This window comes from Dama dama, chromosome 23 (genome assembly GCF_033118175.1).
Source record: "Dama dama isolate Ldn47 chromosome 23, ASM3311817v1, whole genome shotgun sequence".
NCBI lineage: Eukaryota > Metazoa > Chordata > Mammalia > Artiodactyla > Cervidae > Dama > Dama dama.
Window position 1 is genome coordinate 59,776,855 of NC_083703.1, and position 14,760 is coordinate 59,791,614.

Here is a 14,760-nt window from a genome sequence, read left to right on the forward strand (position 1 = left end):
GAGCAGAAGCCAGCGGGGTGCTTCCGGGTGGTCTGGTTCAATGTGACACACGTTTATCAACCACAAAAACCTTTTTTTATTATTATTATTTCCAAACATCGCAACCAAAGCAAGAAACAAATCCTATTGTTCACATTAGCACAGATCAAGTACAGAAAGCCTCAGTATATTACAGCACAAGAAAAATACACAGTTGTACACCGAAGACACAGCATAATGTAAGAATTCGTGGGAGAGAGGAACGTGGGGACAACCAGAAAGTACGGTCTGAAGTCCTCTGGGGTCGAAGGGGGTCTGACAGATGCTCGCAGCACACAGCTGTGGCCAGAGCTCATCAGCAAGGCTCACCCTGTGTTCACAGGAGTGAATCTCTTTACTTGATTCAGTATAGACCTTGACAACAGGGTCACCCAACTTTAACACCATGTCGAACAAAAGGAACCATGAACCAGAAACTGTCCTCCTTCAAACATCATCACATCACATAGAAAACCTGTGACAGAGACACAGTTCTTATAAGCAAAACAGCTTTCAAAAAAGTCACAGGCAGCTCAGAGTTTAACTCCCTGAAACTACAGTCCAGCAATTTCTTGAGACACATGCCTTCCCACCCACAATTCCCTCTTGTGTTTTAAAGACAGAAAAGAAATCATAGGAAAAATTTGCCTTTTTAAAACAGGGAAATATATACCTTAAAATAGCAAGGTATCAAAATACTTCATACATGGGTATGTTCTGATTTTCCAAAGCACTTTACCTCTCTTTCATTAGAGTTTTGAAAGATGCCCTGTGTTGAATGCAAACAAACCCAACAACAACAGAAACAATCATAATAGCACAAAATAGAATAACACAACATACTAACAAAAACAGAAGTGGGTTCCATTCCCATGCTATTTCTGTGGGGGGGTGGGGGGTGGTCAAAGGAGTCAAGAAGAGGGGCAAACAGCATAGTATTACTTCTTCCGCAAAGAGGTCATTGTTTTTAGGAAGCTGTTTTACCATCAATAGAGTAATAGACTAGAAGTCTGGTTTCTTATGAAATGAGAGTAAAGCCATTGGAGCTGGGGGTGGGTAGCTGTAACAGGTTTGCTTGGGGGAGATTCCAGCTACCCTTACTGTTACAAATCCTTGAGTCTGTCTGACCTGAAGCATGAAGGAGTGGGTGGGAAGCAGGGCGCAGGCAGGGGTCCAAGACCCTGGGTGCACGGAAATGAATGCAGACAGCACTCAGAGCAGCCTCCATGGATTCCCTCCGGGGACTATTTGAGAAATCAGAGCTTGTGACTTACCCACGTAGGCATCCTTTCAGAGAGTCTGTTATATACCGTTTTCCCCTTTCAACAAAAGGCTCTCTGCAAGCTTAAAAACAAAAAGACACATAGGATCATGACTGGTAACACTTTCTTTTATGTCTTATAAGTAGTTATCTGCCTTGTTGCTAAACACCTGGGCCAGCTGGAGGGCGGAAAGTGACCAGACTGAGAACCCTTGCCACGGCCCCACGTCTTATCCCAAGTTCATGCCATTGCAGCTGCAGAGGATCTCCTTGAAGGTGTTGCGCAGCTCCAGGCTCCGGAAGGCGTAGATCAGCGGGTCGATGATGGAGTTACACATGATGAGGACCAGGTAGGTGTTGAAGTGGGCAGTGTAGCAGACGCAGTAGGGATTGGTGGGGCAGGTTATTATGAGGACGAGGTGGAGGAAGAAGGGGGCCCAGCAGAAGACGAAGACCCCCAGCAGGATGGTGATGGTGACTGCCCCCTTCATGCAGGAGTGCTGCTGCGGGGCCGCTCCATCAGCCGGTGGCAGCGCGGCGATGCGCTTGACATGCAGCCGGGCGAAGAGGAGCATGTGCACATAGAGGGTGCCCATGAGCAGCAGCATAGCAAGAAACATGGTGACCAGGCACACGATGACCATCTTGCTCTCGGAGTAGACGATGAACACCACACCGCAGATGCCGCAGCCCAGCCAGATGGCCACGATCAGGGCCAGTGCCTTCCTCACGGTCATGATGCTGTGGTAGCGGAGTGCGTAGAAGATGGTGACGTACCTGTCGACAGCAATGGCCAGGAGGTTGCAGATGGAGGCCACCAGGGAGATGCAGATCATGGAGTCGAAGACGTTGTCCATGTGCTGGATGAACTGGTCCTCCAACCTCAGGTAGTCGCTGTTGACCACGGCGATCATGATGGTCTCCAGGGCGTTGGACACGCTCACCAGCATGTCGGCCACGGCCAGGCTGCAGAGGAAGAAGTACATGGGGGAGTGCAGGTTGCCATTCCTGGCCACAGCCAGGATGACCAGGATGTTTTCCAGCAGGCTGATGATGCCCAGGGCCAGGAAGACCTCGGGCTTGATGAAGACCTGCTCGCAGAAGCGGCTGCTGCTCTGGTTGCTGAAGGAAGGGGCAGCGATGTGCTCTGAGCTGTTAGGCAGCATTGGTTGAGCTGAGTGCAGACAGCACGAAGCATTCATCGCTCACAGACAGCTGGCTGATTGGAGTGGGGGCTCCAGCAGGGTCCCGAGGCTGTGTCTGCTGCTGCTGCTTTCAGGAAAGAAAAAAAAAAAAATCTCCCCCGAGATCCTGGTTTTAGATGCTTGTCCAGTGTACACTTAGATTTTGTTCTTTCCCAGAATAAAAGGATGGAGAGAGAGAGAGACAGGTACGGAGAGAGAGAGAACGAGAGACAGAGGAAAAAGTCAGCCTGGATTCTTACAGAAAACTTCCCTGTGCTTCTCCAGGATGATCAGTTTTAGAGAAACTCTTATCTCTCTCTCTCTCCCTTCTTACCTTCCTTCTGTCTCTCTCTCTCTCTTTTTCCCCCTCTCACATCCCCACCTGGGAAAAGAAAACCAGCCACTGGCTGCTACAGTTACAGCAGTTTTCATAGCAAGACAGGGGATGTGGTACCTGTTGTGAGGAGTGCGGGGGAAACACTCAGTTTTTATACATTGGCTGGAGGCAAACAACTCCTACTTAATCTTCAGAGCGGCGAAATGACCACTGAGCATCCAACGTCTCTCTGACTGACAGCAGAACCGGCTCCCAGGAATCAGACCCAGAGATTCAAAAGCAGCCTACTGCCCTCTGCAGGTCAGACCACTCATCTGTTCTCTGGCTGGGCTGAGCAGTTTTTTTTATCATGGAAATAGCCACAGCCATCCTTTCGTCCACGTATTTGTTCATTTTTTCTTTTTTGGTGGCAAACATTTATTAAGCACCTGCCATGTGTTAGGTTTCTGCCCCGTGCAGGAAATTCGGTGGTGAGCAAGACAGACACGCCATCCTTGTTTCTCCCAAACTCAGAGTCTGGGGTGGGAGATGAGAAATCCAGCCATTTTATTACTGCGTGATGCATGCTTGAATCGGGGAATGCCAGGGGCTGGGGAAGATCTGAGGGGGCCCCCTAACCTGCTGGTCAAGGGAAGTTCCTGGAGGAAGGGGCTTCTAAGCTTTGACTTCAAAGAACAGAGGCAATGCCCAGTGGTGAGGTGAGGGCTGGGGTTAATGGAGAGAGGATTCCAGGCAGAGGGAATAACATGCTTACAGCCTGGAGGCTAAAAGCAGTGGTTTACAGGTGGTTGTGGGAATCATCTGTAGAATGTGTTCCCGGGGATCACATTTGACCTTCTGAAACAGAATCACCCAGGGGTAGTACCTGGGCAGGTGCCTTTTCAGTTTTTAAGGGGTGAGGGGGGAACAGAGCCAAGGTTGAGATCGACAGAAAAGAGAGCTTGGTGTTTTTCAAAGGACTTTAGTTTTCTCTGGCCAGAGTGTGGAGCTGGGAGACACAATTTGAGATGAGTCTGCTTTTTTTTTTAAGGCAAGAGGAGCAAGGCTCCTGAAGGACAGTCTCAGCTGAGTGTGGGAGTTTTGGACTATGGGGCAGTGGGGGGGCTGTGGGAAAGAGGAGGTGGGGTTTGCATTTTAGAAAGATTCTTCTTTGCATGGTGGAGACTGCTGTGGGAGGGGATGAGTCAGGAGCCTGGGGGGCCAGGGCTGCAGAGATTCACAGGGAGATGATGGCATCCTAAAGAAAGGAGGTGGCCACGTGGCCACAGGAGGAGTGAATAGAGATGCTTAGGATATAGGGTCCTGGAGACTTGAGTGTGATGGGATGTGGGACAGTGCAAGGAACACCTGTGCTTCCTTCTTAAGTAACTGGGAGAATAGAGATGCCACTTGAGCTGGAAAAATGTATTGGTTGGCCAAAAAGTTCATTTGGGTTTTCTGTATCATCTAATGGAAAAAGCCCGAATGAATTTTGTGGCCAACCCAATAAAAGGCAATATTTAGCACCCAATTTTTAATACTTAGTTTATGTCAGCTGTGAGGTTGGACAGGAGGATGATGGAAACTCTGGACACACTGAGTCCCCTTGCCACCCCCGTCCCCCTGCCACATACCTGCACATCAATTACTGGTCCACTGATGCTCTGATTATCCAACTATCCACTAACTATGGATGTGAGTGTGACTGGGTATGTATTAGGCAGAAGAAATGTGCATACAAAGTAGATGAAACTTAGACTATTTATGAAACTGTTGGGTGGAGAGGTCTTGAAAATATAGGCAATCAGAGGGGGAGAGGGATAGGGAGTTTGCGATGGACATGCGCACATGGCTATACTTATTTATTTTATTATATTTATTTATTTTAAATGGGTTGATGATTGCTTTACAACATTGGTTTGATTTGTTATACATCAGTGTGAATTAGCTACAGGTGTATATATGTCTCCTCCCTCTTGAAGCTCCCCCCACTTCCCACCCTTTCCCGCTCCTCCGGGAGTCATACCGCAAATTTGCAAGTAAAAATAGGTGTTTTGCATAAGTTACACACGGCTATATTTAAACTGGATAACCCACAAGGACCTACTGTGTAGCCAGGGAAATTTGCTCCTGGATGGGAGAGGAGTTTCGGGGAGAATGGATACATGTATCCATATGGCTGGGTCTCCTTACTATCCACCTGAAACTATCACAACGTTGTTAAATCAGCTATACCCCAATACAAAACAAAAAGGTTTTTTTTTTTTTTTAAAAAAAGATAGGCAATGAGTTAAGTGTGAAAAAACGCATCATAAACAAAGTCAGAAGACAAACAAGAAGAAAAACCTTGCCCTAGTCAAAGGTTACTATCTCTTCAATACAAAGAATGTTTTCACATTAATAAGAAAGATATGATTTACCTCTTAGAACAAGGGGCTAAAGACAGGAATAGAGATTCACTGAAGAGGAAATGCAAGTGACTGATAAATTTATGGAAAGACGTTCACCCTTCTGGGGAGTCTGGGAAATACAAATCAAACTTCAGATTGACAAGGATGTAAAAGATATCAAATTCAGCTGAGAGTGCTGGGAGAATGACACTTCTAGTGTTTGTGGATAGTCTCATCATTTTCAATTTCTACTGAAATAAAAAAAAATTGCATCTGAGTGTGGATCTCAGTCTGCGAACTGAGGGGCATGAAAAACACTTGTATTTATTTTCAACAAAGTGACTTCATTTCCGATGCTAAACCTCTCATGTTCCAGGTTGGGGAAAAGAAAATCCTAATTCTCGTGGGGGTTTCTCTTCCTCACCCTCTGGGTCACATCCAGAGGTGTGTTTATACTGTTCTGGTCTGTGGTTTCGGGGGCACTTGTAAAGCTCAGACTGCGAGGTCTTTCCCCTGCTCTGGGCTGAGCACCGACCTTCATTCTCTTTCTCTGCACCTGTCCTCTGTTTATAAGCATCCTTGAGAGCGAGCAGGTGGCGCCTGGCACTTCAGACCCGTATCCTCAGAGGTACCCTCATCACCTCATTCCCGATGAGTGTTGATTTGGTCTCCTCTAAGCTCTGCTCTCTGCTTTCCTGGGGGAGCAGCCCAGACACAGCCGCTTTTAAACTGACACTACTTTGTTTTCTACACCTGTGACTCTGCCTCTGTTTTGTAAAGAAGTTCATTTGTACCCTTTTTTAGATTCCACATGTAAGTGATATCATATGATAGTTGCCTCTTTCTGTCTGAGTGTCCAAATATTTTAATCCCATGCCTTGAAAAAAGTTCTATTTAATAAGCTTCATTTATTTAAGTTTATTTTGTTTTTGACCACACTGCACAGCATATGGGATCTTAGTGTCCTGATCAAGGACTGAACTCACACCCACTGCAGTGGTAGTGCGCTGTCCCAAATATTGGAATGTCAGGGAAAATTCCCCAAGATTTATTTTTACTCAGACTCTATGTTCCTAATAGTTTTATGCCTGTAAATTTCACTTTATTTTTTTTTTAAATTGAGACATATGTTCCAGAAAATTCATGATTTTGAAGCATGTGTTTCAGTAGGGTTTTTTTTTTTTTTCATCTTCATGAGGTTGTGCAGCCATCACCACTGTCTAATTCCAGGACATTTTCATAACTCGGTCTCCATTAGCAGTCACTCCTTGTTTACTACTTCCCTCAGCCTCTGACAGTTACTAATCTACTTTCTGTCCCTATGTGATGGTACAAAATATGCTCATTGAGGCTGTGTTTATCTTCTGGGTCACAAAAGTCTCCATTTTCTCATTTTTCAAATTCAAAACAAGCAAAACCAACAGCTATGAGTGGAAATGTAAAATTGGGCCCGCCACTATGGAAAATGGAGGGTCCTTAAAAAACTAAAAACAGAGTTACCGTATGATCCAGCAATCCCACTCCTGCCTGGGCATATATCCGGAAAAGATGAAGCTCTAATTTTAATATACATGCACCCCAGTATTCATAGCAGCACCGTTTATAATAGCCAAGACACGGAAATAAACCAAGTGCCCCCAAACAGACGACTGGCTTAAGAAGATGTGGTGCAACAATTTTCATTTGTCGGAACATGGAGGGACCTAGAGATGATCACGCTAAGTGAAGTCAGTCAGAGAGAGACAAATATTATATGATACCCCTTAAATGTGGAATCTAAAAGATAATACAGATGACTCTACAAAACAGAAATGGACTCACGGACATAGAAAACAAACTTATGGTTACCAAAAAGGAAACAGCAGGGAGGGATAAATCAGGAGTATGGGATTAACAGATACAAACTACTATGTTTGTATAGATACAAACTATTATGTTTACTACACCTAAAATGTATGAGCAACAAGGATTTGCTATGTAGCACACGGAATGATATTCAATATCTTGTAATAACCTATAATGGAAACTAATCTGAAAAAATATATAACTAAATACTCTGCTGTACGCCTGAAACTAATACAATATTATACATCAACTATACTTCAATAAACAAGCAAAAACAACAACAAAAACCCAACATGTGTAAATTCTTCTGTATTAAAATTCAGTATAAAAGTTATCAGAACATTTAAAACAACAAAACCTCAAATCTCTTGCTCTTACTCTCTTGAATTTCAAGATCTTATAAATAGAGTGGGTTATTTTGTTTTCTGAACACTTCAGTGCAAGGAACAGGTCAAAGTACTTTCTTGTGTATGTTTTTTTAAAAAGAACTTTCTTTCTTTGCTCTCTGCTGGAACCTCTTTTGGAAACTTAGGGTTAAATTTTGCCTCTCCAAGTCCATTTTCCTGTGGTTGATTGATAACTGTAGCACCTGAGTCAAATTAATGATAAAAAGCAGTTTTCTGAGTCTAGAAGACAGATGATCCATGTTGTTCCCAGTTCTTCTGGTTAAACAGCCAGATATGATGAATACAAAGCCCTCCATGGTATACAAAATATTCTCTCTGTATTTCTTGCTTGAAAAAAAAAATCAGTCTTAGCACTTTATAGTTGTATTCTTTTCTTCAATTATAGAATTGAGTGCCCTTAATTCTCCTCACCTCCCCTTGTTTCCTTTGCCTGTTTGGCACCAGAGTCCTATGTTCTGAGTGTTGTGTTTCCTGGCAGGGGGACATTACCCTGATGATGCTACAGAACTGGGGACTGTACCACTGAATTATCTTACACCAGGATGGGATGATCTCAGACCAGAGCTTCTCAGCCTTTTGCTGTGCGTCTGAATCACCCAAAGTGAAGTCGCTCAGTCATGTCCGACTCTTTGCGACCCCATGGACTGTAGCCCATCAGGCTCCTCCATCCATGGGATTCTCCAGGCAAGAATACTGGAGTGAGTTGCCATTTCCTTCTCCAGGGGATCTTCCCTGGAGATCCCCAGGGAAGGGATCATTCCCTTCTCCAGGGGTCGAACCCAGGTCTCCCGCATTGCAGGCAGACGCTTTAACCTCTGAGCCACCAGGGAAGCCCAAAGATCCCATCAAAATCCAGATTCTGGGTCTATAGATCTGGGAATGCTGATGATGCTGGTCCATGGACTATACTTGGAGTATCGAGGAAAGAGATCTAGCCATTTGCAGGTGTTGACAGAGAAGCAGTGCAAGGAGAGCCAGCCATGAAGTTCACTATGTTGATGTGGGAGAAGAGCACCCCACTTTCAAAGGCAGCAGCGATGCCCCAGCTGCTGGACTCAGTGTGTGACCAGTGACGGTCACACAGGGGGCTGCCCAGAAGCCTAACTCGGGCATCATTCCTGTTGTGTGGCCTCTGAGCTCAATGTTCTGACCTCCCCAGAGAGGTTGTGAGCCACCCAACATCATTTAGTAAATTCCTTTTCTATTTAAATTAGCCAGAGAGGGTTCTGTTATTTACAACCAAGAATTTGACTCACTCTTGCATTCTAGTTCAGGTCAATAGATATTGGCTATCCTCTCAGCTCAGTCAGTAAAGAATCTGCCTGCAATGCAAGAGACCCAGGTTCGATTCCTGGGTCAGGAAGATGCCCTGGAGAAGGAAATGGCAACCCACTCCAGTATTCTTGACTTGGAGAATCCCATGGACAGAGGAGCCTGGCAGACCACAGTCCATGGGGTCGCAATAGTCGAACATGACTTAGCAACTAAACTACCACCATCTGGAAGAATCCCAAAGCTTCATCAATTTGGAAAAAAGAATTCTAAGTAGCTCAGTGGTAAAGAATCCACCTGCCAATGCAGGAGACCCAGGTTCAATCCCTGTGCCAGGAAGATCCCCTGGAGAAGGAAATGGCAACCCACACTAGTAATCTTGCCTGGGAAATCCCATGGTCAGAGGAGCCTGGTGGGCTACAATCCATGGGGTTCGCAAAAGAGTCAGACACAACTTATTGACTCAACAGCAATATTGTGATGCCTGTGCTGATGAAGGAATGGAAGCCTGCCCATTGTGTCTCTGGCATCTTTGTGTTACACCTATATTAATTTCCTTTTGCTGCTCTCACAAATCACCACAAACTTAGCAGCCTAAACTATCAGAAAATGTGTTCTCTCACAGTTCTGGAGGGCAGAAATCCAAACGGGGTTGGTTGGCTGAGCTCCATTCTTTCTAGAGGTGACAGAAGAGAATCAGTTTCCGTGCATGTCTCAGCCTCTAGAGGCCAGCTGTATGCCCTGGCTCATGGCCTCATCCTTCTGTGTCAAAGCCAGTCGGTCATGCCGTGTCTTTACATCTCCCTCTGACGCTGACCTCTGTCATCACATCTCCTTTTGTAACTCTGACTTTGTTACTTCCCTGCTACAAGGACCCTTGTGATTACATTGGGCCCACTAGGATAATCGAGGATCAACTCCCATCTCTAGACCCATCACCTGTTTAGACCATTACAGCATACTAACACATATATACGGAATTTAGAAAGATGGTAATGATAACCCTATATGCAAAACAGAAAAAGAGACACAGATGTACAGAACAGACTTTTGGACTCTGTGGGAGAAGGCGAGGGTGGGATGTTTCGAGAGAACAGCATTGAATCATGTATATCATCTATGGTGAAACAGATCACCAGCCCAGGTTAGATGCATGAGACAAGTGCTTGGGCCTGGTGCACTGGGAAGACCCAGAAGGATCGGGTAGAGAGGGAGGTGGGAGGGGGGATCGGGATGGGGAATACATGTAAATCCATGGCTGATCCGTGTCAATGTATGGCAAAAACCACTACAATATTGTAAAGTAATTAGCCTCCAACTAATAAAAATAAATGAAAAAAATTTTTTTATTTTATTTAAAAATTTTTATTTTATTTTATTTTTTAAAAATTATTGGAGTATAGCTGATTTACAGCAGAATAGCAGAATGAATCAGTTATCCAAATACATATATCTATTCTTTTTTTTTTTAAGATTCTTTCCCTAGATAGGTCATTACAGAGTACTGAGTAGAGTTTCCTGCGCTATACAGTTCATCCTTGTTAGTTATCAATTTTATATATAGTAGTGTGTATATGTCAGTCCCAATTTTCCAATTTGTCCCTCCCTGCCTTTCCCCTTTGGTAACCACTTGTTGTTCAGTTGCTAAATTGTATCCGACTCTTCGTGACCCCATGGACTGCAGCACGCCAGGCTCCCCTGTCCTTCACTATCTCCCAGAATTTGCTCAAATTCCTGTCCACTGAGTTGGTGATGCTATCCAACCATCTCATCCTCTGTTGACCCCTTCTACTTTTGCTCTCCATCTTTCCCAGCATCAGGGTTTTTTCCAGTGAGTCAGCTCTTTGTATCAGGTGGCCAAAGTGTTGGAACTTCTGCTCCAGCATCAGTTCTTCCAATGAATATTCAAGATTGATTTCCATGTAGTCATAAATTTGTTTTTTTACGTCTGTGACCCGTAACTCATAAGTAAAAGTGTTGGTCCCTCAGTCATGTCCGACTCTTTGCAATCCAGTGGATTGCAGCCCGCCTGGCTCCTCCGTCCATGGGATTCTCCAGGCAAGAATACTGGAGTGGGTTGCCATTTCCTTCTCCAGGGGATCTTCCCTACCCAGGGATTGAAACTGGGTCTCCCGCATCACAGGCAGATTCTTTATCATCTGAGCCTCCAGGGAAACCCCGTAACCCATATATAGACCTTTATTTTAATCTCACCTGCAAAGTCCCTTTGGCCATGTAAGGTAACATGTTCACAAGGGCAGTGATTAGAATGTGGATGTGTTTGGGGGCATTATTCCATGTAACTCATGTTTATTAATCAGTATTTCAAGTCCTCTGGTGAATATTTTTAGCATACCCATAGATGCTCAGTTCTTTGGAGACTGACTCATTCTAACTCAAGATTAATGTATTCATTTATAATGATTTCTCTTCTTTAGAGAGAATACTTGAGCATTTGTGTGTAGAAAACCCTGTCTTTATGGAATTCCTGAGAAAGCAAATTACTATCCAGAGGTTCTGTGATGAATTAGAAATCAGAGAAAAAGAAAGGAGGATGGTTGGGAGGGAGGCACCGAATCCTCTGAAAGTTTAGTAAGATATCTTTGTCTTGAAAACAGACCTCCCCTCTAGAGCCTGTGTGTATGCTTAGTCACTCAATTGCGTCCAACTCTTTGTGACCCCATGGACTGTAGCCCACCAGGCTCCTCTGTCCATGGGAATTCTCCAGGCAAGAATATTGGAGTGGGGTTGCCATGCTCTCCTCCAAGGGATCTTCTCAACCCAGGTATTGAACCCAGGTCTCCCGCATTTCAGGTGGATTCTTTTTTTTTTTTTTTTTATTAGTTGGAGGCTAATTACTTCACAACATTTCAGTGGGTTTTGTCATACATTGATATGAATCAGCCATAGATTTACACGTATTCCCCATCCCGATCCCCCCTCCCACCTCCCTCTCCACCCGATTCCTCTGGGTCTTCCCAGTGCACCAGGCTCGAGCACTTGTCTCATGCATCCCACCTGGGCTGGTGATCTGTTTCACCATAGATAATATACATGCTGTTCTTTCAAAACATCCCACCCTCACCTTCTCCCACAGAGTTCAAAAGTCTGTTCTGTACTTCTGTGCCTCTTTTTCTGTTTTGCATATAGGGTTATCATTACCATCTTTCTAAATTCCATATATATGTGTTAGTATGCTGTAATGTTCTTTATCTTTCTGGCTTACTTCACTCTGTATAATGGGCTCCAGTTTCATCCATCTCATTAGAACTGATTCAAATGAATTCTTTTTAACGGCTGAGTAATATTCCATGGTGTATATGTACCACAGCTTCCTTATCCATTCGTCTGCTGATGGGCATCTAGGTTGCTTCCATGTCCTGGCTATTATAAACAGTGCTGCGATGAACATTGGGGTGCACGTGTCTCTTTCAGATCTGGTTTCCTCAGTGTGTATGCCCAGAAGTGGGATTGCTGGGTCATATGGCAGTTCTATTTCCAGTTTTTTAAGAAATCTCCACACTGTTTTCCATAGTGGCTGTACTAGTTTGCATTCCCACCAACAGTGTAAGAGGGTTCCCTTTCAGGTGGATTCTTTACCATCTGAGCCACCAGGGGAACCCATGAATACTGGAGTGGATAGCCTATCCCTTCTCCAGGGGATCTTCCCAATCGAGGAATCAAATGCATCTCCTGCATTGCAGGGGGATTCTTTACCAGCTGAGTAGGAACTCATTTTCTTCACATAGAGTATCGATTGGCAAACATTGCCAGACAGTAAGCCTTGCAGACTAGAAATGTTTGCCAGTGCTGAGATAGAGACATACTGGACCAGTGATTCTCAGACTTTAGCATGTGTCAGACTCACCTGGAAGGCTTATTAAGACACAGATCCCCCCAAGCCTTGCCCCGCTCTGTTTCTGCCTCAGTAGGTGTGGAATGGGATCTGAGAGTTTGTCCCCATCAGGTCCCCAGGTGACGCTGACTATCTGTCTGAGGATCACATTTTGGGAATCACTATTACCAGACTGTAAACTCTATGAAAGCAGGGACCCTGTCTGATTGGTTCACTGCTACGTGCAGCATCGAGCAGTTGAGTTACAATATCATAGGTGTTTAAATAGCTACATAAGTAGCTTTACTTACCATCTTTTAGACTTAGATAACTGCTGATATGGGGCTTCCCAGGTGGCTCAGTGGTAAAGAATTTGCTTGCCAAGCAGGAGACTAAGGTTTGATCCCTGGGCCCAGAAAATCTCCTGGATAAGGAAATGGTAACCCACTCTAGTATTCTTACCCGGGAAATCCCATGGGCATAGAAGCATGGTGGGCTACAGTCCATGGGGTCACAAAGAGTCAGACACAACTTAGTGACTAAACAACAACTGCTAATACACTAAATACAGTTTTCTATGTGTGTGGTCAGCAAAGTAACATCCCCACTCCCAAAGATGTCCATGTTCCCATCCCAGGAACCTGTGAACGTTACTTTACTTGGCCAAAGGGGACCATACCGGTGTGTTTAATGTTATAGACCCTGAGATGGGAGATTATCCTAGATCATCACAGCGAGCCTAATCTAGTTACATGAGTTCTTAAGATTAGACAAGCTTTCCCTACTGCTGTGATAAAGATGCGTTAGAAGAGAAAGCAGGAGTGAGGAGATGGGAGGAAAGCTCCATTTGCAATTTCTGGTTAGAAGACAAACAAGTTCATTTGTTCAATTGAAGTTCAAGTTCAGGGAATATGGGTGTCCTCCAGAAGCTGAGAACAGCTCCCTGCTGACAGCCGCCAGGAAACGGGGACCTCCATCCTACAGCTGCTGGGAACTGAATTCTGCCAACAATCTGTACATCCCTGGGAGGGGTTTCTGCCCCAGAGCCTCTCGTCAGGAAAGCAGCCTGCCGCTTTGTAAATTAACTAATACTTCCAGAAAAAAATAGAACTAACATCGTCTACCATGTGTCAGGCACCGCAGTGAACATGTTGCAGAAATTAATTCATTTTTGCCTCCACTTTATAGGTAAGGACAGTGGGACAGGGATGCACTAGGGTGCATCCAGAAAGGTGCTGAAGGTGTGGAATTTAAGGTGAGGCTCATTCCCAGGTTCTCATCTCATCTCATCTTAGTTGGGGCCCCACTTCCTGATGCCCCTATGAGGCCGTATTGTTTTAGCAATTGCATTTGACAGAAGAAGAGACCGAGAGGGGCTGTCCTTTTCCTGGGGAAGGGCTGGACTGGACCCCAGGGTTCTTTTCTCAGCAGCTCCTCAGGTGTGGTGCCCAGCACACCTCTTGGGTTAGGACACGCTTTCTGCTCTGCATCCTGGTCCCGGGCACCTCCCCACGATCCATCAGAACAGCCATGTTTGCTTGTGAGGCTCCCGCAGAATTAGGACTGTCCTTTGCAAGCAGCCATCCAGTCCCTGTCAGCAGAAGTAGGAGAAGGCAGCTGGAGTCCTCAGTGACACGCAAAGTAAAGCAGAATCTCACCTCTCTCCTGACAAAAGTGTGCTGTCTCAGAGAACAGTATCTGTCAGCCACACACTCCCTTTCCCTTCATTCTTTAGGAGGCTGGTGCTTCAGGCAGATGCCTGGCATCTCTGACCTCATCCCTGCATTTCTCTCAGTCAGAAGTCGGGATGGAGTGACAGATCACCCGCTGCGGTAGCTCCTTGCTGTTCTCGTGGGGACAGACAGGTGCCAGACCCTTGTGCCCAGAGACTCTGAAAGATAACCCTCTGGGGGTGGGGGGTGAACTTCCTCCCCTGTACCAGGTCAGAATCCTCCAGAGACTGTACAGTCTCCCCCTGGAGGTCAGGCTTATGCGGAGAGTCAGAGCTTCAGGTATCATGGATGGAGTAGGGAGGCACCTGAGCAGGGGTGAGAAGGAGGGGAAAGGCTCTGGAGGTGTCAGGTCGCCGGTCCACGAGCTCACCGGGTCCAGCTCCCACATGGACACTCCCAGACTGGGCAGGGGCTTCTCTCCCCCTTGAAAGAAGATTTTGGCTGAGAATGTGTCCTGCCCTGAGTGAATCCCACTCCAGGATGTGTTCTGACTTCCTTC

General features: G+C 45.4%; 1 protein-coding gene across 1 annotated transcript; it reads right to left on the bottom strand.

The window, feature by feature from the left end:
• Positions 1-1,509: 1,509 nt before the first annotated feature.
• MC3R (melanocortin 3 receptor) lies at positions 1,510-2,556 on the bottom strand. The gene has a single exon (XM_061125811.1). It carries the CDS (start codon positions 2,479-2,481, stop codon positions 1,510-1,512), a length of 972 nt encoding a protein of 323 aa, XP_060981794.1. The 5' UTR covers positions 2,482-2,556.
• Between the last annotated feature and the right edge of the window lie 12,204 nt (positions 2,557-14,760).